The sequence below is a fragment of the Aptenodytes forsteri genome, unplaced genomic scaffold (assembly GCF_000699145.1).
Source record: "Aptenodytes forsteri isolate BGI_AS27 unplaced genomic scaffold, ASM69914v1 Scaffold256, whole genome shotgun sequence".
Classification (NCBI taxonomy): Eukaryota; Metazoa; Chordata; class Aves; order Sphenisciformes; family Spheniscidae; genus Aptenodytes; species Aptenodytes forsteri.
This window is the reverse complement of record NW_008795021.1, coordinates 2,626,430-2,652,744: the sequence shown is the minus strand read 5'-3', so window position 1 is coordinate 2,652,744 and position 26,315 is coordinate 2,626,430. Positions and strand designations below refer to the sequence as shown.

Here is a 26,315-nt window from a genome sequence, read left to right as displayed (position 1 = left end):
AAGTTCTGGTTTTTCTCCATTTTCAGTAACGTTTTCTGGTAACTTGATTCTTGTAGGTTAAACTGTGGTACGACAAAGTGGGACATCAGTTAATAGTAAATGTTCTGCAAGCAACAGATTTGCCACCAAGAGTAGATGGACGCCCCAGGAATCCCTATGTAAAAATGTATTTTCTTCCAGACAGAAGGTAGTAGTTTTTCAGTTTAGAAAATTGTCTTGCAATTTACCATGTATTGAATCAACTTTTAAATGAATGCTTATCAAGTAAAGAATTCCTTTTAAAAATTTGTTATACATAGATTAATTTTAACAAAAAATTGCGCTTGAATCATGGAAGTCAGTATCGAATTAACTTTGTGGACTTTTTGATGAATGTGATGCACTGTACGGTAAATACTTTTCTCTTTTAGGCATTATCAGATCAGAAAGAATGAAAACAGTGAGTGCTGATGAGTAGATGGCATTTTGTGATTTATCTCTACAAACAATTTACAACAAATATTTATGTTTCAGTGATAAGAGTAAAAGGAGGACCAAAACAGTAAAGAAAAGTCTAGAGCCAAAATGGAACCAAACTTTTCTCTACTCACATGTACATCGTAGAGATTTTAGAGAACGAATGCTTGAAATAACCGTATGGGATCAGCCAAGAGTGCAAGAAGAAGAGAGTGAATTTCTTGGAGAGGTGATACATACAATCACATTTCTCCTGAGTTCGTTGTTTGGTTTTGAATACATATGCATATATATTTTATATATGTGTTTGTGTGCGTGTGCCTTGAAAGTAAAATTAAAACCTGATAATTTTTCTACTAGATTCTTATAGAGCTGGAGACAGCACTTTTAGATGATGAACCACATTGGTATAAGCTACAGACACATGATGAATCTTCACTACCTCTGCCTCAGCCATCACCTTTCATGCCAAGAAGACATGTTCATGGTGGAGAAAGCACTAGCAAAAAATTACAAAGTAGGTCCAAATTCCATTCATCTCTTTTAAATTTTAAATTAGAAATGCCGGATATGGTGTAATGGTTTTTAACTTTCATATACAAGATAAAAATACTATTTCATAGTATTTAATCATAATGAAAATGTGTGGCAGAAAAGAGATGCAAATTATGATATTATGACATGACAGCCTTTCACCTGTGACGCATAACTTTTAAGTATGTGAAACCTGTTGGAATTGGTTTGGTTTTCACTAGCAAAAGAAAATTGTTCAAACATTTGTTTGCATAAATTCCCTTTTAAATAGAAAGATGAAGTTCATTGTTACGGGATACTTTTTAATAACTAAAAGCTTTTTATTTAAAAAAAAGTCCTTAAAGACTTATGAGGCTTAAAAACACTTTTCATCATAAAGTTAGTTTCAACCTCCAATACGCTTATTATACAATCAGATGAGAAGTGTACTTTTGCAGCAAAGAGAAATTGTATGAATGCATTTAGGAGGTACAGTTGTTTTGATAAGTCTTTTAGGTTTTACAATAAACAATGTAAGTATAATCAGGCACCACCATTTTATTCAGTTGTGGTAAATACAAAAGTCTTTGGTATATACCATCATCTTTTCCATCTAACTTAATTAAATATTAAGGGATTTGAAATAAAATATATCTCATTGTCTCTTGGAAAAAGCAATGGTTACTTTTACATTGTGTTTAATGTGATGCAGTCTGAAAGTTCTGGTTTTTCTCCATTTTCAGTAACGTTTTCTGGTAACTTGATTCTTGTAGGTTAAACTGTGGTACGACAAAGTGGGACATCAGTTAATAGTAAATGTTCTGCAAGCAACAGATTTGCCACCAAGAGTAGATGGACGCCCCAGGAATCCCTATGTAAAAATGTATTTTCTTCCAGACAGAAGGTAGTAGTTTTTCAGTTTAGAAAATTGTCTTGCAATTTACCATGTATTGAATCAACTTTTAAATGAATGCTTATCAAGTAAAGAATTCCTTTTAAAAATTTGTTATACATAGATTAATTTTAACAAAAAATTGCGCTTGAATCATGGAAGTCAGTATCGAATTAACTTTGTGGACTTTTTGATGAATGTGATGCACTGTACGGTAAATACTTTTCTCTTTTAGGCATTATCAGATCAGAAAGAATGAAAACAGTGAGTGCTGATGAGTAGATGGCATTTTGTGATTTATCTCTACAAACAATTTACAACAAATATTTATGTTTCAGTGATAAGAGTAAAAGGAGGACCAAAACAGTAAAGAAAAGTCTAGAGCCAAAATGGAACCAAACTTTTCTCTACTCACATGTACATCGTAGAGATTTTAGAGAACGAATGCTTGAAATAACCGTATGGGATCAGCCAAGAGTGCAAGAAGAAGAGAGTGAATTTCTTGGAGAGGTGATACATACAATCACATTTCTCCTGAGTTCGTTGTTTGGTTTTGAATACATATGCATATATATTTTATATATGTGTTTGTGTGCGTGTGCCTTGAAAGTAAAATTAAAACCTGATAATTTTTCTACTAGATTCTTATAGAGCTGGAGACAGCACTTTTAGATGATGAACCACATTGGTATAAGCTACAGACACATGATGAATCTTCACTACCTCTGCCTCAGCCATCACCTTTCATGCCAAGAAGACATGTTCATGGTGGAGAAAGCACTAGCAAAAAATTACAAAGTAGGTCCAAATTCCATTCATCTCTTTTAAATTTTAAATTAGAAATGCCGGATATGGTGTAATGGTTTTTAACTTTCATATACAAGATAAAAATACTATTTCGTAGTCTTTAAACATAATGAAAATGTGTGGCAGAAAAGAGATGCATATTATGATATTATGACATGACAGCCTTTCACCTGTGACGCATAACTTGTGAAACCTGTTGGAATTGGTTTGGTTTTCACTAGCAAAAGAAAATTGTTCAAACATTTGTGCATAAAAATTCCCTTTTAAATAGAAAGATGAAGTTCATTGTTACGGGATACTTTTTAATAACTAAAAGCTTTTTATTTAAAAAAAAGTCCTTAAAGACTTATGAGGCTTAAAAACACTTTTCATCATAAAGTTAGTTTCAACCTCCAATACGCTTATTATACAATCAGATGAGAAGTGTACTTTTGCAGCAAAGAGAAATTGTATGAATGCATTTGGGAGGTACAGTTGTTTTGATAAGTCTCATTTTAGGTTTGTATGAGGCATATTAAAATAATGAATGTATTGAAATATTTGAATATTGTAGCTTCTCTGTTCATTTAAATGAATTTAAGATTTATTTAGAAATAAGAAGGACATAGGGGATTATTTTAAAATACGTTTCCAAGCTATTTTTCTGTTTTTTCTTAAACATGGAAGTCAGTCATTCCAGCCAATGCATAGGAAATTGGTACACATTCAGGAATGAATTATAAAAATGTGATACTGCTGTAATTGCTGCATGAGGATATGTATAGAGCGAACAAATTAAAGGTTAGTTTTCATGAGATGCTTGAACTTTTCTAAAAGCTGGCAGTGCTGTTTCCTCTTCCCCTCTCTCACCATATGCTGCCACCTCTTCTTTCCTGTTCAGCAAGCTGATTCAGCTTACTCACTGAAATAGCACAAAAGTAATTTTTTTCTTTATTTGAGTTAACTTTTTGCTGGTTTAGTGAGATAAACTATCCTAGTAGAGGATTACTGAGAACTTGAGGGAAGGAGAAGGGGAAAGGAGGCTGCAGCAGCTGTAAGATGTTAAATTGGCTCAGCTGTCTTGTGAAACGTCACTGTCAGTCACTGCAGTTTAGCTCTCCTCCTCTATTGTTTAGACTTAAAATCATCTTTTTCATTTCAGTAGTACATTAAATGAACATATTTCTACATTTTATAACACGACCAGATGTTCAGGTATTTGTTTACCTTACTGTTGTGCAGGATCTCGGCCAATCAGTGATAGTGACATCTCAGATTATGATGTTGATGATGGTATTGGAGTTGTTCCTCCAGGTGCGTGGGTGAACAGCATGGTCCTGCTTTTTTATTCTTCTTCTTTTTTGCTTGTTTGGTTTTTTTTCTTTATAACATTTCGGAATATTGAGGATACTGGTTTTGGAGAATGCATTGTGAAAAAAACAGTTTTCCTGATTATTCCATGGTACCTGTCCTAAATCGTGGTGAATTAAAAGATCCTATTATTCATTCATTGATATTTCTTTTACATATCATTCTTCATATGTGAACCACTGGACGGTTCAAATTGTTTAATTGTTTACTGCGTAATGTTCCAAGCATTATTTAAAATAGAAATTAAATTCAAAAAATCATTTTAAGATAGTAATTAAGATTTCAGTGTTTATTGCAAGCATTTTTTTTTATTTTGCTTTTTGCTCGAAACTCAGATATAATGCAGTCTCCCATGGACTTTATTGAGAATGCATGGCTGTAGATTAAGATGCATGTAGCATGGCTATATCTTTTATTGTTTTCATAAGCCTTCATGAACTATCATTACATAAATGTTCATAAAGATATACTTGTAGAGACTATCGTGGTTTGACTTTTAGTTCAGCATTCCTTACATGCTGAAAATCTTGAGGATCATTTTTCTACTTCTATTTGACTGTTGCCACAAGTCAGATGAATATGTTTCCCAATTGTCCCAAACTAACTGAAGAGTCACTATGTCATTGCCAGCACTAAATCAGTTTTTCTGTGGATCTTCCCAATGAAAATCACTGAATTAAATCATGGTGGGATTTGGAAAGCACTCTATCTTCTTGATCTGTGTTTAAAATAATCTGACAATTTATTTATTAATTATATAACCATACAAATAAAACACGTATTTTATTAATGCAATATCATTTTGATGTTTACTGAGTCAAATTCTCCATCCTTTGAAGTTAACTGGGTTCTTTCCTTACTTTAATACACTTACCACCTGAGTTACTAAGAGGCAAATTTGTTCGGGTATGTCTAGTAATGATATTTGCTTTAATGAAGTGATTAATCTAGATATTTTTACATCAGCTGAGAGAGTGAACATTTAAAATTAAAATAAATCATAGGTTCTAAATATTTTTTCCTGTTTATTATTTAATTTTTTCAGTTGGCAATGTAGATAATGGCATATCTGTGCAGACTTACGTTTAAGGTTTCAATATTAAAGAATTAAAGCCCCAATGTATTAAGAATTGGGGCTTTTTTTCAGCTGCCAGTTCTTCAAGGCATCCATTTGCCATTTGAAACAAACCTGTGGTAGGTTGACCCTGGCTGGATGCCAGGTGCCCACCAAAACTGCTCTATCACTCCCCTCCTTAGCTGGACAGGGAGAGAAAATATAACAAAAGGCTCATGGGTCGAGATAAGGACAGGAAGATCACTCACCAATTACCGTCATGGGCAAAACAGACTTGACTTGGTGAAAAATCAATTTATTACCAATCAAATCAGAGTAGGAAATAAGAAATAAAACCAAATCTTAAAACAACTTCCTCCCACCCCTCCCTTCTTCCCAGGCTTAACTTCACTCCCGATTTTATCATAGAATCATAGAATAGTTAATAGTTTGGGTTGGAAGGGACCTCTAAAGGTCATCTAGTCCAACCCCCCTGCCATGGGCAGGGACATCTTCAACTAGATCAGGTTGCTCAGAGCCCCGTCCAACCTGACCTTGAATGTTTCCAGGGATGGGGCATCCACCGGTTCTCTGGGCAACCTGTTCCAGTGTTTCACCATGGTAATTGTAAAAAATTTCTTCCTTAGATCTAGTCTAAATCTACCCCCCTTTAGTTTAAAGCCATTCCCCCTTGTCCTGTCGCAACAGGCCCTGCTGTTGTTTTCTCTACCTCCTCCCCCTCAGTGGCACAGGGGGACAGGGAATGGGGGTTGGGATCCGTTCATCACATGTTGCTTCTGCCGCTCCTTCCTCCTCAGGGGGAGGACTCCTCACACTCTTCCCCTGCTCCAGCGTTGGGTCCCTTCCATGGGAGACAGTTCTCCATGAACTTCTCCAACGTGAGTCCATCCCGTGGGCTGCAGTTCTTCACAAACTGCTTCAGTGTGGGTTCTTTCCATGGGTGCAGCCCTTCAGGAACAGACTGCTCCAGCGTGGGCCCCCCGTGGGGTCACAGGTCCTGCCAGGACCCTGCTCCAGCGCGGGCTTCCTACGGGATCACAGCCTCCTTCGGGCATTCACCTGCTCTGGCGTGGGGTCCTCCATGGGCTGCAGGTAGATATCTGCTCCACTGTTAATCTCCATGGGCTGCAGGGGGACAGCCTGCCTTTTTTTTTACCATGGGCTGCAGGGGAATCTCTGCTCTGGTGCCTGGAGCACCTCCTCCCCCTCCTTCTTCACTGACCTTGGTGTCTGCATATTCTCACTCCTCTCTTCTGACTGCTGCAGTAGCTGTTGCACAGCAACATTTCCCCCTTCTTAAATATGTTATCCCAGAGGCGCTACCACTGTTGCTGATGGGCTCAGCCTTGGCCAGCGGTGGGTCCGTCTTGGAGCTGGCTGACATTGTCTATCGGACATGAGGGAAGCTTCTAGCAGCTTCTCACAGAAGCCACCCCTGTAGCACTCCCGCTACCAAAACCTTGCCACGCAAACCCAATACAAAACCATTTTCCATCTGACAGGAAACGTTCAAAAACATTCAGCTGAATGCATTGGACTCTATTCACTGGGTCAGCACTTGAGTAACTGATTCTTACGGAAATTTCTTGGGACTGTGCATGCTCAGGTGTGCCTTTCAAGAATGCATGGGTCCAAACTTTCTCAGAGATCACTGTAGAAAATTGCAAGATTTAGTCTGTAGCAATAGGATTTACAATAAGCTGAGAGTCTCTAAACTGAAACTCAAAGGGCCTGGTGAGGAAACTCCTTCTGAAGTCCACCTAATCAGAAACAATCTGGCAGCTGTCCTGACCAAGGACAAATCTATCTATTTTGAGTTTAATGGATACATGTTTGGCAATTTTAAGTGGAGTTCATCTGTTTGCGATTCCTATGCAAAGTGGATATACACGTAAGTGTGGGGGTTTTGGTTGCAGGTGCAACCTGAATTCTTAAATGGGGGTTAGACTTTAGGCACACAGGGGCAAAGAAAATTTCAGTCATCAGGCACAAATGTGTGACAGCCTAGACAGCATATGAAAATGTGTTTTGCAGTGAGAGCTGGAAAAGGTTGCCAGTCCCACCGTCTACTGAATTGCTCGAGAATCTTAGGCACAGATTCACAAATGTGCCTGGACACCAAGTTCAGATATGCATTTCTACCCTCCTATCCAACCTTCCTTACTTATCACATCACTAAATCTTCTAAGACTTTGGATTGCTACCTTCATTTGCACTGAATGAATAGTACAATATCTTCTCCATCTATCAGTCTCCTCTGTTAAAATTAAGTTGCATGCAAGTTCCTTGTTGTGCTGCAGGGTCTTTACCCCTTCCCTCCTCCTTCCCCCCAATACCATAGACCTCACCAGAGTGCACTGCAGCTCTTGTCTGGTCCAAATTTCCCCCACATTCTCCTGCAAGGTATGCATGTGGGAGGGAATGACGAATATCCATATTTCCCCATAGTGTAGGATGATGATGCAGCTCAGGTGCACTCTTAAAACATTTTGGCATAGCCTCTATTGGCTTCAACAAGATTAGTCCAGGATTAAGATATTCCTCCTCAATGGAAGTAAGAATATCAAAATTGAGTTTACATGTGACGCAAAAGAAAGTGTTTCCCTTTAAAGCCCCTTTTCCTTCCTTTACTACTTACTTGCCAATGTTACCCACTGTGGTGCTTATATGTGATAAATAAGCTCTGTCTTTATTAAAGGTATATTCTTACAGTACTTAATTTAGTCTATTTCTTGAAATATTCAGAAGAGAAGGAAGTTATTTTGCCTTCTTAATATCTCAAGATTTTCACAAAGATTATTGCTCATTTTCTAAAAAACAGACACATAACTGCAAAATGTAGAAGCACAAAAGTTCACTTGATCACCACCATAAACTAAAAAAGGAATGATGAAAATATTTTGGCTAATTTAACTAACATTGGAAATCCTTAAAAGTATCATTTCAAATGTTTTACCAATTGCTAAGGCAAATGAAGCATTAGCATTTAGTAATAACAGAGAAAACTATTTTCCTCAAGGTTTCAGCAGCTGCAAAGAATCACTGCTTGTCGATGAAAGTAGAGACAGCTACATCAAAAATAATGGCACTTTGATAACTTCAAGAATATTTTAAGAAAAGTGTTTTTCCCTTGTTATATCACAAATGTGTCTTATCTTTCATATAATTGTACTGTCCTCATTTATTATTAGTATCTTGCAGTGATATATATATTTTTTTTAAAATCAGCTCATAGAACTGTTCATAAAAGGAGTTTATATCAACAGCTGAAAGTAACTTTAATTTGAAGCTCAGCTTTAACAGAATTGATTTTTGACAGGGTTTTGTCATATGCCCACATCTATTTACATGAAGAAAATATTATTTTAAATCTCTTAGCCTGTCCTCATATGAGAGATGCTTCAGTCTCTTAATTATCTTTGTGATCCTGAGCTTGACTCACACCAGCAATAACTCCATGTCTGTCTTGTACTGAGGAACCCAGTACTCTGGATGTGGCCTTACCAATGCTAAGTGTATAGGAAGGGTCAGTAAAGGATCAGTAAAGGATTTAATAAAAACTGAACATCTTTTGAGGCCTATCTTTTTAACCAAAATTTCAGTAACTTTCTTAATTAAAAAGAAAAAAAGCTGATATACAGTTGGCAATATCCCAAAGGACATTTTTAATGAGCTGTATTGCTTATGCTATGGGTAACCCTTCAGAACAATTTATTTTTCTATCATATGTAATCTGTATAAATGGTTACATTGTACTTACCTTCCTCCTGTAGCAGTAGGGTGACATCAACACAACACTTTGTCGTTGTCTGTATTGTCTTTAAAAAAAAGAAAAGTTCTGGTATCAAATATTTGCTAGAACCATTTTCATCATCCATCCAGCTTCCATTTCATGTCACACCTGACAGTTTCCCATGAGCAACTGAGAAACTTCTTCTGCGTAAACTATCATGAGCTTGATTGCTGCTATCATGCTGGTCCATGCAAAAAATTTCTCTGCTCACTCTGGAGAGCACAGAGCCTTTGTATTTGAGGATATGAGGAAATGTTACTGTTGCTGTCACTGTCATGGTCACTATGGAAGTATGGATGCAATTTGACCAACTTGACAATGCGTAAGCTAATACTTAGGATAAATGTGAATTGTTATTGCTTTGTCTGTTCTGTAAGCTTTGTGTACATACAATGCACAAGTTTCAGATATTGTTCCCTGGATAGCTTGGCAATAAAGAATATATAGGATAAAATCATTTTTCTATACCAGATTTCTAAGTGTACAGGGTAATCCTAGGTGTATTTTTTTAGGCAGACTAGAGGTAGTCTAGAAATATATTTTAAACTGAAATTTATATTTAATTTTTTTATATTTAAATTAGATGTATTTCAGTACAGTTGCCTAAAACTTGGAAAGAAGTTTTGGATTTCTTTGATTTTAGTGTTGAATAAATGTAAACTAGTGTTCCTTCAGATAGAGATGACAAGATTTTATCTAAAACGAGCTTGTTTGGAAAATGAGATATCTTTTAGCACATACAGCTTAGATTTAATTATCCTGTGAAAGGGAACACATCTAGCTTTTGTCATGTGTGGTCTTTTTTCTTCCTCTGACAAAAAACCAGACATTTTCTACAGCAACCTTAGTACATGAGATGAGGGAATCTCCACTGAAGTCTGAGGGAGTCCCTTTTTTGCCTCAAAATTTGCACCCAGTCCTTGTCATGAGATCAGGGAGATCCTCCTATTTCTTTCTAATTTTAGTACACAACTGTGAAACTCTTTTACAGCAGATAAGGTACTCCAGCATCACAGTGCATCAAAACCTGCAAAACATTGGAGTCCTTCTTTGTTAAAAGGTTGATAAACCTCAGTAGATACTTTCATGCATGCCATCAACTTTTACGGGTCTATTTTGCAGTCAGTACTCAGTACAGCTTTGCTATTAAAAATGCCCATTAAGTGGCAAGCATTTGCTGTTTATGTAGCTGCTAGTGAGCTCTCCCAAAAGTTTTTTCTCCATGTCCTTCTCTGGTTTTCACGATAGTCCCCAACCTCCCCAAACTTGAGTAATGTCACATTTTAAATCTGAGACTATATTAATTATTTTTATTTGACATGTCTCAGTGTTTGGGAACAGTGCACACATGCGCACAACATTATGGTCACTGATGTTTGTTTCTGAGCTACATGATAAGTCCTTATTACAAGTGCTTTTCTTTGGGCCCAATCCTACCCTCTAAGATCTATCAGTACTCATACTGCTTCCCGTTTCCCTGATTTATTAACCTCATCCCACCTCTCTGCTTCAACAAATGGAAGAAAAAAGTTATTTTTCATGTTCTCACACCAGCCGCTATACTATGAATTATAAGACATGAAAGTTGGACAAAATGATAGCAGAACTGGGAAAGGTTTTTCTGCGTATGTTTTCTAGCTGACAGTAACCAGAAAGTCCATAGTAAAACTGTCTGATCATCTTTTTGTTAACCTTGTCTCCTTCACACCTGCCTTCCCTATCATATTTGTAGTGGTAAATATATTAAAGACAAGAAGGAATTATTGAAGCCAATCTTTTTTTATTTACTAAAGTTGCTGCTGGTGTAAGGCTGGAAGCTACTGCAGGATACTACAGCACCTTGGTGCTCATCTGTTATCTTTGGATAACTTTTGCTAGTTTGCTCAGTACTATATAAAAGGTGTGGACACAGTTCTGGAGGCTGTGTTATTATAAGCTGTATAATCAGGGAAAACAGTCTTAGAGTTCCTTGGATGATAAATCCATAATCTAGTAGGTACCTGTTCTCAGTTTTGTGTTACTAAAATAATCTTGTAATCTAATTTAAATGTCTAGAAGTGAGCAACTGAAGTCTGAGCAAATCTTCTTAGGCTCTTTTGGAAAGATAACAGGCACCTTTTGAAATCTGTTCGTCTTATTGAGCTTCATTGTCTTTTTTAGGATGGCATTCAAAGTGTGTATCAAGGCAAACAGTGTGCTACGTGGAAAAAGGCACAGGAATATCAACACTTTAAAATGTACTAACATTCTGCTGATTTTTTTTAAATCCTATGATGAGCTACGAGAAACTTTGCAGTATAGTATTTGGAAAAAATGTTGTGCAGAGTATGCAACACCCAATATTCTATACAATATACTCTAAATGCTCGTAATTTTTGAAAGTAGGTGGCTTTGGCCAAGTTTGGTAGAGAATATCTTTGTATTTAACTGAAATAAAAGTCAGAAGGGTGCTTTATATGTGAGCAGTCCTGGATGAGTCTGTGCTGCTGTACACAAGCGTGCCTTCTCCATTTGTTAGATGAGGTAAACCTATATTGCTTGGATTCCTTTCAAGTATTTGCTACTGTATGACAATTTTGAAATACAAGTTACTCTGGGTACTCTTCTGCAAGTCAGAAAAATATTTCAGTCCTCTCCTCCACATTGTCCAGTATGAAACTCATATCAGTTTCTCTGTCTCTGTACATGTAGACATTTAACGGTAATGCTTGTAATTTATCCTGGCTGCATGATACGTCGTGATGTACAACAGCTGAATGACAACTTGAAAGTTGTGTAAGCATTTAGATGCGTGTTCCTGGAAGGACTAACCATCTGAATTCTTTCCAAACCCAGACTTTTATTCTCTAATTTCCGTTTTTTGCCCTCTTGCCAGTAGGTTATAGATCTAGTACTAGAGAAAGTAAATCTACAACGCTAACTGTGCCAGAACAGCAAAGAACAACACATCATCGTTCACGATCTGTATCTCCTCACCGTGGCGACGATCAGGGCAGGACCCGTTCACGTTTACCAAATGTGCCATTACAGAGGTAGGCACCACAAGTCAGTGAAATGCTGGGTGGTTTCAAGTTTGTATAATCTGTCACTATTAACTTTTCTCTTGTTCAGCAATTTTTCACAATTTTAAAACGTTTTGTATCTTAATTTAATAGTGTAGTATTTGAACTTGATATATGCTTTTATTAATCATTCAAGAGCACTCATGAGATGAATCATAACTTTGCAAGACTTACCTCTTCTTACTGATAGTTTCTGTGGTTCATCATCTGTGTACCATAACTAATATGTAGGCTTGGAAATGTTTTTTCAGTCAGTGGCTGAATCTTGTATGAAGCCACTTAAGTATATTTGTAGGATAATAAACAGTGGCATGTACAAATTGTATAATAACTATGAATTGAGTTAATTTTGAATTAACAGCAAGCTGAAATTACCAATTGTATTTATAATGTGACATTTTTAATGGAAGAAGTAAAAACACTTTACAGAATCAGACAGTGATTTATAAACCTCTATTTTCTGCATTTACTGCTTTTAAGAGACAACCTATTAATAGGAGAATCTTTTTTGAGCTTTACATTTGTATGCTTTATGCTTTTTTTGAATAGTGGCGTACAGACTGTTTAAGCACAAAACTTGACCCACTTGATTTTGCTTGTTTTATTGTGCAGGGCAATAAGCTTTTCTTGCAGCTTCTCATGGAACCCTAAAAGTCACCCAGTTTTTACCAGTTTTTCTTTCCTCCAATTTCTAGGAAGCTTTGTTCTTGAATTACTGCAAGAGCTGGAAGTGTTGCACTAGCAACATCATTGCCCACTAGCTGTGGTAGTTTACTGAAAATCTACCCTTCTTAGCTGAATTTTGTGTACCAAATTCTGTGCTACAGTACTGTCCTTATCCATTGTTTCTGTGTCTGTTTTTTTGGAGTTCCATCACTGGTCATTTAATACCAGAAATCTGTGATGTTTCAAAGTGATGCTATATTCTGGAAAACCAGCTTCTCCTCCCAGTTGAGAATCCTGGTGATCTTGCTTCTGCCTTTTCATCCTCCATGCCATATATACTGTTCTTGTGCATTGAGATTTTGTGTGCTTCTTAAGTCTCTGCATGCATCCCCCTCTGTTACATCAGTTCTTACAGATGAAGCTATTTTACTACCCATGAAATCGCTTGCTGTTGCATTTCTCAGTCATGCATCCTTAACAGATAGAAGAGTATGGGTGTACATAAAACAGACTGTGGCACTGACATTTTTCTTATAGTAGAGAGCATGAATGCTCTTCATTCTGCTTTTGCAAACAATTATATGTGCTCTTGTTGTATCTTTCTATCTACAAGCACAATGCACAAATGAAATATTTCAGTCAATTCCACCCATCCTTTCATTTTATACTTTGAAAAACTAATGCTTCTAGTTCCAATGGCAGTTATTAAACTAAAGGAAGAATCTGCCCCTCAAGTAGTAGTTTCTTTTCTTGTTCTTTTCCATGTGAAGAGAGCTTTAAATTACTGTTATGGAGGTCAAAGCCTACCTGCATTTATACAAAGTCATACCCCTTTTGTATAACACTTAGTCTGAGATTGATAAAATCTGCTGCAAGTTCCCATATCTTATCCCAGAATTTTTTAAAGAGTACTTGGAGATACCTGCAAAAAGTTGACAACCCCAAATCAGGCCTTTAGAAATCTGGCTATGAATCTACAAATGCATAAAACTTAATTTCATGTGAGGTATAATCAGTTCTTGTGTTATCTCAGTTATTCTTTAAGTACAGGCTTTGAAAATGCCATTACTGAATCCATCAGTGTACACAGAAACAGGCATGTACTTCTAAATATGGTAGAAATGGCTGTTTTCTATACTTAGAGGTGGGTTTTTTTAATCTTAGGAACCAATATTTTTTTAGAAGTCATATATTAACAATTTAATGATTAAAGACTTCCCTCAACCAACTTGTGCTGTAATCCATTAAGCTGTGTTATTTTTGAGAAAAGAAGATTATCATACATATTTCTGCCTTTCAGGAGTTTAGATGAAATTCATCAAATGAGAAGATCACGTTCTCCAACTAGACACCATGATGCCTCCAGAACTCCAGCTGATTACAGATCCAGAGACATGGATAGTCAGTATTTGTCTGATCAAGAAAGGTACATCGTCAGCCTGAACTTGGAAACAAGTTTAGAAATGTCTTTGTTGGTTTGCCTAATTTTCAAGTATTCAGTAGAAACATGACTGACAGTAATGGGGAAGGGAGAGAAATCATCCTAACTGACAAATCTAGTGTCATGGTTAAATTATTTATGCCTCTTTTTTGGTAAAACTGTGCTCTGGGTTGACAGTAATAGCAGGTATCTAGACTAGTGGTTCTTTTGTGTTTGTCCTAGAGTATTCTGCTGTTTGTTTTATGAATGAAGCCCAGAGATTTTTGCGAGAAAACCATAAATCTACACGTATGCTTTAGCTATTCTTGTAACTCAGAATTTTTCTGTTTTGGTAGCCAGCAAAATACCAGGCATGCCTTCCTACTAGTTGGGAGTTGCTTATGCTATGGTTTGCATTCCTGTGCTTATAGATTTTGGACATCTATATATGCAGTCTCACAGCATCTTATGTAACATTCTGGTGAACTTGGTACAGTACCCAGGCATAGCAAGGATAGTTGCGGTGCTTGTAATTAGCAAAAATCTCCAATCTTAGATGCGTGACACGTACCCATCTCTCCTTGGAATACATGCAGTGGCTACACTCCTCAGAGTATGCTTGGTCTCTCCTAGTAGGCATTTTTTTCAGCTATCTAGGAATATCATCTAATAAAATGGAAGAAAGTGAGAATATCTGTTTAGTTTATAGCTGAAAAAAGTTTAAAAAGGTATTTCGGTTCAGTATTTGGGAAACATAATGATGACAGTCACCTAGATTATCAACGTTTGTGGGTCGTTTGTTTACTTAGAAAAACATTCATATGGCTAAATTATAATGGCAAACTTTTATCATTCGCATATGATCAATTGTTCTAGTAATGTCTTTGGATTTTTTTTTTTTTGCAGTAAGTTACTATTTTTTATGAGTAAGGATGACAAAACCTTTCCAAATGATCCAGTAAATTCAATACAAAACATACATTTCATAGTGTTGTGAAAACGTGTAAGGAATAAACCATAAAAATCTCTGGAACTCTGTCCAGTTTTGAAGCAACATAAATATTGCATAACAGATGGCTTTTGCAGTTAAACTAGTTCAGTTTTGTATATGGTCTTGCCTGGTTTGCTTTTTTAATGTGATATCATACATATGGGAATTAATGAGTTATTCGGAACATTTTAAAATTCCACCTTATAGGCAAGAAGTATGTACAGAATTGTCTAAGTTGGATTGTTGTATTGAATTTCCTTTTAAAGGTGAATTGAAATGCTTTTTAAATGTAGTAGTCAGATTTATAGTTAAGCTAATTCAAGTAATTTCCACTTGTTGCAGATGTTTCATGTTACTATTTATTATAAGTAGTGATAAATTCAAAAGATTTCTGAAAATATTTATTGAATAGATTTCTTATTCAGCAGATCTGAAGAGGAAGAGACATTAAAAAGTAGCTTTTGTCAGTAGAAATAAATATAGACAGTTAACTGTCTAGAAAATTTTATTGCAGTAAAGCCTTAAACCATGATATAAATGATGATATAGGCATGGATTATGCTTGGAGAGCAGGGCTTGCATTGAGGCTTACTTGGAGATGAGCCATCAGACCAGAGCCACAGCAGCAACGGGCTGCTGGATTTGTTCGGAGGAGTAAGATACATTCTTCAGTTCTTTTCAATGTTCAGAAAACGCTTTTCAGAAGTTTAAAGATCAGACATGAAGGATGTATGTGGCTTATTTGCAGGATTTAAAGATGAGTCCATGTACTTACTCTCCTTGAGTAATAATCTTGTCTGCAGTGGTCTCCTTTTTCCCGTTTTCCTTTTCGTCTTTCACTCAGATTTCTTCCATTGTGGAGACTGTTTAACTCTTGCAGGTTTCACTGTCTTTCAGTACATGAGAGCAGCATCATAGGGAAGATCAAAACCAGCTTTTGTTGAGGAAGATTCTCTATCACATCCAAGGATTTAAAAAAAATCTTGATTCAGTATTATGTATTAGTATCAATAGTGGTATAAGTATTATGTTTTGTTCATTTACTGAACCCTTCATCTAAACAAGTACATTCATGTAGATACCTAACATAAACTTGGTTTGAAAGGTGAGTAATTACCCGATAATTACATGGCAGAAATTGCAGTTGCTGATTATTTTTGATCATTTTCTCAATGATCTGTTGTTGGTCCCAAATTAATATTGAGTATTCTGAATAGATCTTTGCAAAAATAGTTATTATAGTCTCTTACTAAAGCATTTGGTGTGATAAATTTCCAGTGGAACTGATTTGTCCACTTTTCCTTTTTTATATATATTTATATACATATATACAAACACTTGTATGTGTATGTATATATATAAATCTGTTAGGAAAAGCTTTTTATTAGGAAATCTAGCTAAGCAGCATACTTAGCTCTGAGTTTAGGCTCATCATCCAATTTTCAAGGACGTGGCCCTTATCTTTTTTTTGAATGTTTCTTTTATTCCTAAATAAAACCTGTTAATGTGAGTACTAAAATACCCACATTAGAAAACACTTGTTTTAGAATAATAATCTTTATTTTAAATGTCTACAAACCAGTCTTAATTTATTATAGAACCGTGAGTATCTTCTTATATTATTGGTAATCTACTCTGATGGATTCTTTTGCTTTGTTTTTTTAACTTGAAGATTTCATGGTGGATATGCTATTTTATATCCCTTTTCTGGATGAATTTTATATTACTGTTTGCTGTGGGCCAATTACAATAGATACTCTTTGGCTTAGCAAAGGTAGAGTAAATATTAAGAAAGTACCCTATGATTTAATGTGGACTTTGCATCTACTTCCCAACACTTAAGAAAATGGTAACTTTTTTCCTAAAATGCATATTTATTTGTAATTTGGAAACCTGCATATAAATTCTGTCAGTCCTCTGAGCTTATGAAGGGAAATTTTGCTTAAAAAAAAAAAAAAAAACAATTCAGTTCACCTTTAATACATTTTGTTGCATCAAAATCAGACTAGTGGTTCCAGATGCAAAGTTAAATCTCACACGTGACTCACAAGCCATTATTTCAAGCTGCCCAGTTTAGAATTTTAGATAAATATTACCTATACTGCATCAATTAAATGGGTCATTTTATAATGGCATGAAGCACAAAACACATTGAACAACTGCTGCTTTATCTTTTTGTAATCTTTTCTCTCTTTGTCGCCATAGTACTTCATATGATTCCCTGCTTCTTTTAAAATAGCATGTTTCCATGAAGTTTAGCTTTAATTTCATATTTACAATAATTAGGAGGTTTGGAGCTTGTCCTTTCTAATTGTGTTGAAGTGCGTAAAACTACAAGATTAATTCAAGGGCTATTTCATATCATAGTCATATTTACCATAGGCATAAATATGTATTAATTTTACCATCTTGCCAGCTGTAGCATGTGTTTGGTTACAGTAAATGAAAAATAGAATAGATGGCTCATTTTCTCAATTGGAAACAATAAGAAACAAAAAGTCTAATGGCTGGTTAGCAATTTTTTTGTTTCTTTAGGATTGCATTACAAAGTACTGTCAAGAGCTACGAGTCAGAATTTATATTTGTCCAAACATAATATTTCCAGTGAACATATATTTTTGTTTTTCCTGAGAGGGTGGCTGGTTACTCTTCCCATAAACCGATTTGCAGTAAATTAGTAGCAAACCCTTCCTGCTTTTTCATGTATGGTTTTGTGGCTTAGGAAGAAAAAAAACCCAAACAACAATCTTCATTAATTAGTTCATGAGAAAGGAGGTTATTAGAGAAATGTAGCTGTTTTATGGATTCCTTTTGTCGTTAAGAGCTCTGAAACAGTACTTCTGAATTTTAAAAGGAGAAATCTCACAAAATTAGGTGCCACGCTAAAAGGAATTTGTTGAAAATGTAGTTACCACAGGCATTTTTTGGCTCATATTCTCTAAGAAGTGCAGTCTGGGTTTGAACATTATCAGACTATCTATCTGGGTGGAAGCTTCTTGTTTCTTTTTATGTTTTCATTTGCATATCATTGACATAACCCATGTCATCTAATGCTTCATAATTATATCTGTTTCACTCACCACCCATCCTGTCTGTGCAGTGAGCTTCTTATGCTGCCCAGAGCAAAACGAGGAAGAAGTGCAGAGTGCCTACATACCATCAGGTAAATACAGGAATTCGGTAATCATGAACACATCTGGTTAGTTGTCTATACTTTGTGTGCCCGACTTTTTTCCATAGCGGTATTTAGTCCCAGTAAGTAAAAAAACTTCCTAGTACGTTGTGATCCAGGTGTCAGTTGTTCTTTTTTGTCCTAATCTTGTTTTAATTCAGATCTAGATGTGTATATATGTTTGTGAACTTCAGTAGTAAGGATTAAAGCAGTTGAAGAAATTCTGATTTTTCAGTTGTATTTTGTGGTAGATTTTCTGTCTAGTCACAGAAGTCCTGATCTCCCAATGCATGACAGTGTTGTTATAATTTCAAACGCTCCTTTTTAGTTGTTTTTATGTTTTCTTTTATTTGCATTTTTATGTTTATATTACAAGCATGCATAAGCCAAGAATCTTTACTTGTTGTGACACCTAATCTCATGCTGATTTTGGTCACTTGTAGAGGAAGGAACAGTGATTAATGAGGGCTCACTGGGAACCCCAGATTTGAGGGGTCTCGTATTACTTGTTTTTTCATCTACAAATTGTGCTATAAATTAGATCCAGGCGTAAACTTTGTAGTTTGGGCTCATCTTCAGTCTTCATTAATCTCTCGTTCCAAAGCTTGGAGCTCCCTGTCTCAACTCTTCCCAATGTTGTAAAACTAAACAGGACTGAAATATCTTTATCTAACAAATCTAACTCCCCTTTTGTTTTCACCACGTCTGTTAACCTTGTTAAAAATACATGTCAGATTATGTAGAAAACCTTCCAGTTAGAATCAGTAAAAACATAGTTTGAAGTTGAAGTAGTTAACCATTCAACAACTTCAACCAAGTAGTTCACCATTTTTCTGTTCGGGATCTGGGTGTTGCTAAGAGTTTTACTTTTAAACTTTTAAAACCATGTTGTCTAATACACGTATTCATTTACTTGGTGTAGGATTTTCCCCTACAGAGTAGGGTTTTTTAATATGCCTTGGGTTTCTTTAATTCTCTTCATCGAATTTGAAACAGCATCAAAGATGCTGTGATAGGGTTCTGTTACAAGGCACAATAGTATAAAGGTAAAATAATAAATAGGAAAACTTTCAAAAAAATCTGTGCATCAGTGAAGCTGTTAAATGAAAATTTAAGTTCTCATTATCAGTAGAAAGAGTTTCATTCTCATACTTCAGCTAAAAAAGCTTTTTCCTCAACATTTTAGGTTTTAAAGGTTAATCATTTATTTCACTCCCTGTTATTTTATGTCAGTTTATTGTCATATAATCGCAATTTTTCCTGCCTCCTTCCTACGGCCTCTCTCTTTCTGCTGCATCTTCTATAGCTTCACTCCCCTTCTTGCACCCAGCTCTATGCTTTTTCCTTTCCCTCTTAAAGATTATAATTTTCATTAGAATTCTTCAATGACAATGCTTAAATTCTCATGTAATTCACGAAGTAAATGTTGTATTATGAACTTTTGATGCACTTTGCCCAGCCACTATAGATTTCCAATAGTTTTACAAATCTACTAACCAGTCTCGCCAGTTAACCAGCTAAAAATTATGCATGGTCAGCAATAGAGTTAGGTAAGAGCTACACTGAATTCAGAGATACAGCCCTTTCTTGCCTTTTTCCTTATTCTGATTATTGCTGTTATTTTTTTATGATCAAGAAAAGTAATAAATTCACCCCTTTTATAGTATACCATTACTGTTACTTTAAACAGAATGGTACTTTTAGTAATGTATTGAAGGTGAATATAAGGGCAATAGAAGACAATACATTGGTTTTTTTAAATTTAACTCTGACACTTAGACAGCCTAAACCAAGTTTGAATAATACCCAGAAAATTGTCAATATCCATCCTTGACTGAATAATCTCAAAAAACCTTTCAACAAAAATTTGGTCTGCGCATTGGTTGCTATCTTTTGTCCTTTCTTAGTTGTAGTGGCCTGACATTTATTCATGTTAGAAACATTATGAGGCTTTATCCTTGTTTTCTAGACAGCTTGCTGAATAATGTTTTAATTAATTGTTGAGACAGCTTCAGCTTAAAATGGGAAAGAAATGTTAAGGGTTTCATGTTAAATGAAAGAAATATTAATATGAGATAGTCCAAGTGACAAAGTTAAGATATATGGTTAGTTTAATACACCAGTTTAGAATAATACTAGTCCTAGCTGTCTACCCTGTCCATCTGTATGCAATTATTGACTAATAGCAGGAATGGTGGAAGGACATGTATAGCTATGCCATAGACCGTGGGTGGTTACAGTCCATGTCTTAGGTCACACCCACTTTGATTGGTAGTATCTGCTAGTATGCCAGGATTGACCTGATGGACAACCATTCCTTTATTCCAACTTTGCAACGTCACAGTGACCTGTGGTAGAGATCAGATTTAGAGATCAGTGACGACCGCTAAACCTGTACAAGAAGGGTCATAGCTCCTCTGTTAAATACCTCAGGGTTTTACAGACACTAGGGTTTCCAGGCAGAGAGTTGTTTCACCTGTCTGTGACACAGCCGGGTTTGTAATGGTGATCTGCAAGGTCCAAGCCTTAATAGGAATCAAAACGTCCTATTGGGACAGACTGTTCTTGAAGCTGCAAAATCCTCAAGGTTGCTGGTCCTTCTGCTAATAGCGCCACAGCTGTGTCCTGGTAGGGTATGTGGAAAATTGTTAGAACTTGATTATTAACCCTTAACCATTAAATGGCCATGCCTCCCATTCGGCAGCCACTGTCTGCCTTTGAATTTCTCCCTTGTTCATTGGGTAGAGCTGCATAATAAAGCAAACGTTTCCGGTTCTAAAATCCCATGTACTGTAAGTGTTGATATTAGACAGTTGTCATATAGCATCTCAGTGTGCTACTGTGCTGGATGAGGTAGTAGATCTCCTAGTTTTTTTAATTAGCTTATTATTAATAGCATTTAATTACTGTTAGATTTTTAAGCTGATACACCACTTCAAAAAGACTTCCACATTCAAAAGTGCCGGATGCTAATATGTCTATAATTGAGTTTGTGATACTATATATCACTATTTTAGCAAGCTTTTCATCCTTAGCTACTGAAGAGGTTAAGGTCTCTGTAGGTCTAAATAAGGCATTACTGAGAGAAATAAACAGCAAGTTTAATAACAACCTAATCTTTTACAACAGGTTGTATATTTTAATTAAAAATCTCTAAAAATGGAATTTAGATTACTTTCATTACAAGGAAAAAAATCTGAGCTGTACTAGTATTGTCATGTGTTCATGGACTGTATTAACAAAAGTGTAAATACAAAAATTTGTCCCCCAAATAGCTGTCACAGTAGTTGAGTTGAGAAAAACATATATTGAGAAATCTACTCATACAGCTATTAAATGTAGTAGAATATTATGCGTTTATTTTACGTTCTGGTCAGTCTTGCCTTACCTTTACCTGTCTTTTTATTTCTGGCATGTTTTTTTGTTGTTCTGTTTTCTTTTCCACTACATTCAAGAAATTCTGTTAGGCACTATAAAACATTACCACCCAAGATGCCTTTACTAGAAAATGGTACTCATTGGAACCTATACAGGTAAGAATTGTTTAGAATCTGCTTTAAGTAGTTAGTTCTTTTTTTAAAAATAAATAGTCTTGCCTTGTTAGATTAAAAAAAAAAGTTTCATACAGTTTTTATGACTGAGAGATAGAATCATAAAATAGCTGTCTAAATTAACCCCTATATTAAAAAAAAACAACTAAAAAAACCCAAAACTTTGTTTTCTCCACTGTTAAAATTACATGTTGCATGTTTTTCTTTGTTACATTCTTTTGTTTATGTATATGATTTTGTTTTCATGTCAAATTTATTTTCATTTTGTTTAAATAATTTTAATTTACAAAGCTCAACTCTTCCTGCATGTGCTAAGACCAAATCAGTGATTAGACAGGATATTTCACTCCTTCATGATTGCCTTAATTCACAAATACTAAAATTTGGAGATGATCTACTGGTTAGGTAAGACACTGTGGATTAATTCTCCCCTTCTGTTTGGTATCTCATATGGATTTGCAAAATAAATGACCTTCACTGTAAATTGATTTCACATAATATGTAGTGTATCGCATCCTTTTATGTTGGCCTAAGATTTACTGCTGTTAATAAGGATTTAAATTTATTGTTTGGTATTTCTCATTCCACTTTCTTACAAGTGGATGTTGTTCTGTCTCATTCAGTTTTAAACATTTCAATGACCTTAGCAAAAAATTCCCAGCAGTCTTTTGTTTGCTTTTATTTTCTAAACAAATCTTGGCACTGTCATCCAGTCAGCTCTTTTATGTTTTCCTTAATTAAATGATTGTGATTCTACATTTTCTGTAAAGAGAGCATTATTTTATGAGTTAATATCTAACATTGTATTCCTTTCTTTGTTTTCTTTTTCTTTCTCTTCTACCATTGGATGCAATGCACTGGCACTAGTGAACTACAGCCCTCCCTTGACAGGGCTAGGAGTGCTAGTACCAACTGCTTGAGACCAGATACTAGTTTGCATTCACCAGAACGAGAAAGGTATAAAATAAAAACTTATGAATTTCTTGTCATCTGTGCTGGTGATCTTTATCAGTTTTGTTTTTCTTCATATGAGTACTCTACATTCTTGTACATTCATGTCTGCTTTGGTATTTGTAGACATTTTTGCTCCTATGTTCATGTATGTCATGTAAATTGTGTGTTGGAGTTTATAACCACTTCTGGCTTCTTTCCTTGTTTTAGTTCAAGCTGATGTCATTGTTTACAAAAGTCCTCAGTATGCTGATAATAGCATTGCAGTGTTAAATATTTTCGCAAAGTACTACTTGGTTGTTAATCTTCATTATCATTTGCTAAAAAGCATTACATTTGTTTCTTGCCTGTTCTGTGGACTGCTAATAAGGCGGTGACATAATTTATAGATTATATGACAAACCTCTCATATTTCAATTCAGAACTGTAGTTTTCATCATGACGTATTTTCTACAAAACAGCCAAACTTCATTGCTTCCTTAATCTAATCTGCTTCATCTGCTTTTGCAATTACAAAGCAAATCACTGCATTAAGCTTTTTTGCACTCTGTGACATTATATTAAGGCTCACATAAGTCTTAAGAAGACATGTTTGCAATTTAAATGAAATATTGTTGTGTCACATACATTGTGCAGGCATTTTATGGATGCTTTCTGAATTTCTAATATTACAATAGCTGGGTTAAAAATCTGAGGTGAACCAAATACTATTGGTGTGTTTGACAGATGGGGTTGTTCCACAAGGGAATTTTTCATCACCACCTGTGTTTTTGGCTAAAAATTATACCATTTTAGACTAGATTTTAGCTTCACTAGAGGCAATAATAGGGTCCCATTGAGTGGGAATATGGTTGAATTATAATTTCATCTGTGCAATACATGTTTAACTAGTGTGGCAGTTAATAATGCAAAGTTGCTTTGTTAGTCAACCCACAGCGTGGTTATTAAAACAGTTGCATCACTTTCATTATCATGGGAGAGGACCTTTGAAGAAAGGCAGTAAGAACGTACTTTTCTCTGAGATAAGGTTTCTTTTTTTTTTTTTTTTTCTTTTCCTCTTGTGGAATTTCCCCTTCCCTTTTCCCCACTTCCCGCTGCTCCTTGACGGGACCTTGCTTCTCAAGTTGTGCCCTTGTTGCAGAGGAGTGACTAATGTTCTGCTGGAATATCTCAGATAGATCTACAATAGTTCATTCCTTTTTCAGGTCAAGCTCAAGATATCATAGATAAAATGTGTATGGTTATCCCCAAAAAGTATGACAGAAATAAGGCCACTCAGAATGAAATACAGGATACCATTCTAGATGTTTAAAAAAAACTATTGTAGCATCGTATTAATTATGAAGTGTGTAGATATATACAGCTGTATTCATCTATAAGCAGCTATTTAATGCAATAACGTATGGACATAAGCAGTATATGTTTTGTACTTTCATTTCAAGATGCCACCCATCAAGTTAAATATTCAATGAAATGGAAGCTGGCAACTGTAAACTACCTAGTTAGAATATTATACTCAAAACTAAACCTGTCACTGATGTTAACTAGTTCTATTATGTCTTTATAAATTATCTTCAGCAACCTCTGTCCAATAGGCACTGAACAGAACCTGCAGCATTTTTCATGAGCCTCCTCATAAAGAGAAGTGTTTAGTCTGTGTTAATGGCCTCTGCTAAACACGAGGTTTTGCCAAATCATCTGTGGGCCTGATCCAGAAAAATTGTCCATCACTATGAAACTTTTATGTCTTTGCTTTTAGAAGTCCTAAATAGTGACTAAATAGGTGCTTTTGATTTGGGGCCCTTCATGGGGGTGTAGAAAAGCTCTTTTTTATTAAATTATTGTTCAAAATTTTCATGATGGTTTTGTTGCAAATTAGAAGATCTGTGTGGCTCTGTCAGAGGATTAACAACAGGCTTTTTTTTTCTTCAGACATAGATGTTTATCTAATACAGCCCAATTTTTGGAGGAAGATATTCTAAGCCCAATTTTTGGAGGAATATATTCTATTTAATGTATAAGAAACACCAAATTAAATCTTTTGTTTTGGGGGAAGCTAACTTTAGAAGATTTCGTTCTCCACTGTTGAATGTATCTGCTTACGCTTTAACGTGAGGTTAGTGATCAGTTGGGTGTAATGATAGAGGAGTCTTTAGTTTGAAGAACACAGAATTAAGTTCAAGGTATGTAGAAAGCATTTTGTATATGTGTGGACAGGATGAGAATAAGTGACAAAATAAAGTAAGATAGGTTCATCTTAAATAGTAGGAAAGCTTTTTTGAAGGCTAGTATAATGAAACACTGTAATAGACGATACGGAAAACGTCATCTAGACTTCATTACTGGAGACTGCCTAAGAAGAGATTAAACAAATATCTGTCAGGTGTAGTTGGTCCTGCTTGTAGCGAAGAGAAACACTATACGGTTTTGTGAAGTCCAATCTGTACAGCACCATTTTATGACCGTTATATTTGAGGGACCTATGTTGAAGGTATTGTTAGTTGTTTTCAAGGTGTTTTCTTCCCCCCACCCCCAAATGGAATTGTATATTTTATTTACAAATTTAGGCTTTTAGTCCTCAAAGTATAAAGATAGACTTCTAAATCTGGCATTACGTATTTTCTTCAACAAAATTGTAAATATTACCTATGGAAAATTCTTTCTACTCATTCCCTCCAACCTTTTGTCTCAGAGGGTAAAAATTAGATTGCATTTGAGATCAAGAGTTAAAATGGTCCACTTGACCTTTTTTAACAAAATGGTATTGGCTGTGTGTAACTGATAGATAGTAGAGCCCTATTTCTCTGTGTTAACAATTTATCAAAAATGGTTTTGATCCCTAAACTCTGTATAATATCATTCTTGTCATTTGGAATGTTTGGAGTAATTACTGTTTTTTAAGATACTGCTTTGCCAGTAAAAGTCATTGTGTTGACCCACATATACCAGAAGAAAAATACTTTCAGCAGTATATACGATTTTGGGATATATGTCTTGTTAGTTGCACTAAACCAAAAACAAAACAACAAAAAAAGACATTCCTTTTCTCCTGCTATGAGCTACATCATTTGAGCAAGGAAAGTCCATATAACTTGACTGGCAAACTGACCTTGCCCTGACACAGGCCTGCCAAAGCTTTTTGGTAAATGGACTAGTTTGGTACAGAACATAATCCTTCATGTAAGGAGGGGCGTCAGCAGAACTGCTACCTTGGACTTCCGGAGGGCAGATTTTGGCCTGTTCAGGAGCCTGGTTGACAGAGTCCCTTGGGAGGCAGTCCTGAAGGGCAAAGGAGTCCAGGAAGGCTGGACGTTCTTCAAGAAGGAAATCTTAAAGGCGCAGGAGCAGGCCGTCCCCATGTACTGAGTAAGGAGGGGCGTCAGCAGAACTGCTACCTTGGACTTCCGGAGGGCAGATTTTGGCCTGTTCAGGAGCCTGGTTGACAGAGTCCCTTGGGAGGCAGTCCTGAAGGGCAAAGGAGTCCAGGAAGGCTGGACGTTCTTCAAGAAGGAAATCTTAAAGGCGCAGGAGCAGGCCGTCCTCATGTACTGAAAGACGAGTAGGCGGTGAAGAAGACCAGCATGGCTGAACAGAGAGCTTTGGCTGGAACTCAGGA

At 35.8% G+C, this 26,315-nt stretch overlaps 1 protein-coding gene across 4 annotated transcripts in view; it reads left to right on the top strand.

The window, feature by feature from the left end:
- Positions 1–26,315, top strand: part of RIMS1 (regulating synaptic membrane exocytosis 1) — a 207,631-nt gene that overhangs the window by 58,143 nt on the left and 123,173 nt on the right. For 3 of the 4 annotated variants that reach the window (XM_019471125.1, XM_019471127.1, XM_019471128.1), the window contains 7 exons: positions 514–685; positions 817–973; positions 3,890–3,961; positions 11,762–11,918; positions 13,915–14,040; positions 18,126–18,188; positions 22,616–22,705. In XM_019471125.1, the coding sequence (XP_019326670.1) occupies positions 514–685; positions 817–973; positions 3,890–3,961; positions 11,762–11,918; positions 13,915–14,040; positions 18,126–18,188; positions 22,616–22,705 (837 nt within the window). The remainder of the gene's footprint in view (positions 1–513; positions 686–816; positions 974–3,889; positions 3,962–11,761; positions 11,919–13,914; positions 14,041–18,125; positions 18,189–22,615; positions 22,706–26,315) is intronic. The other variant, XM_019471126.1, reaches the window with a different exon arrangement.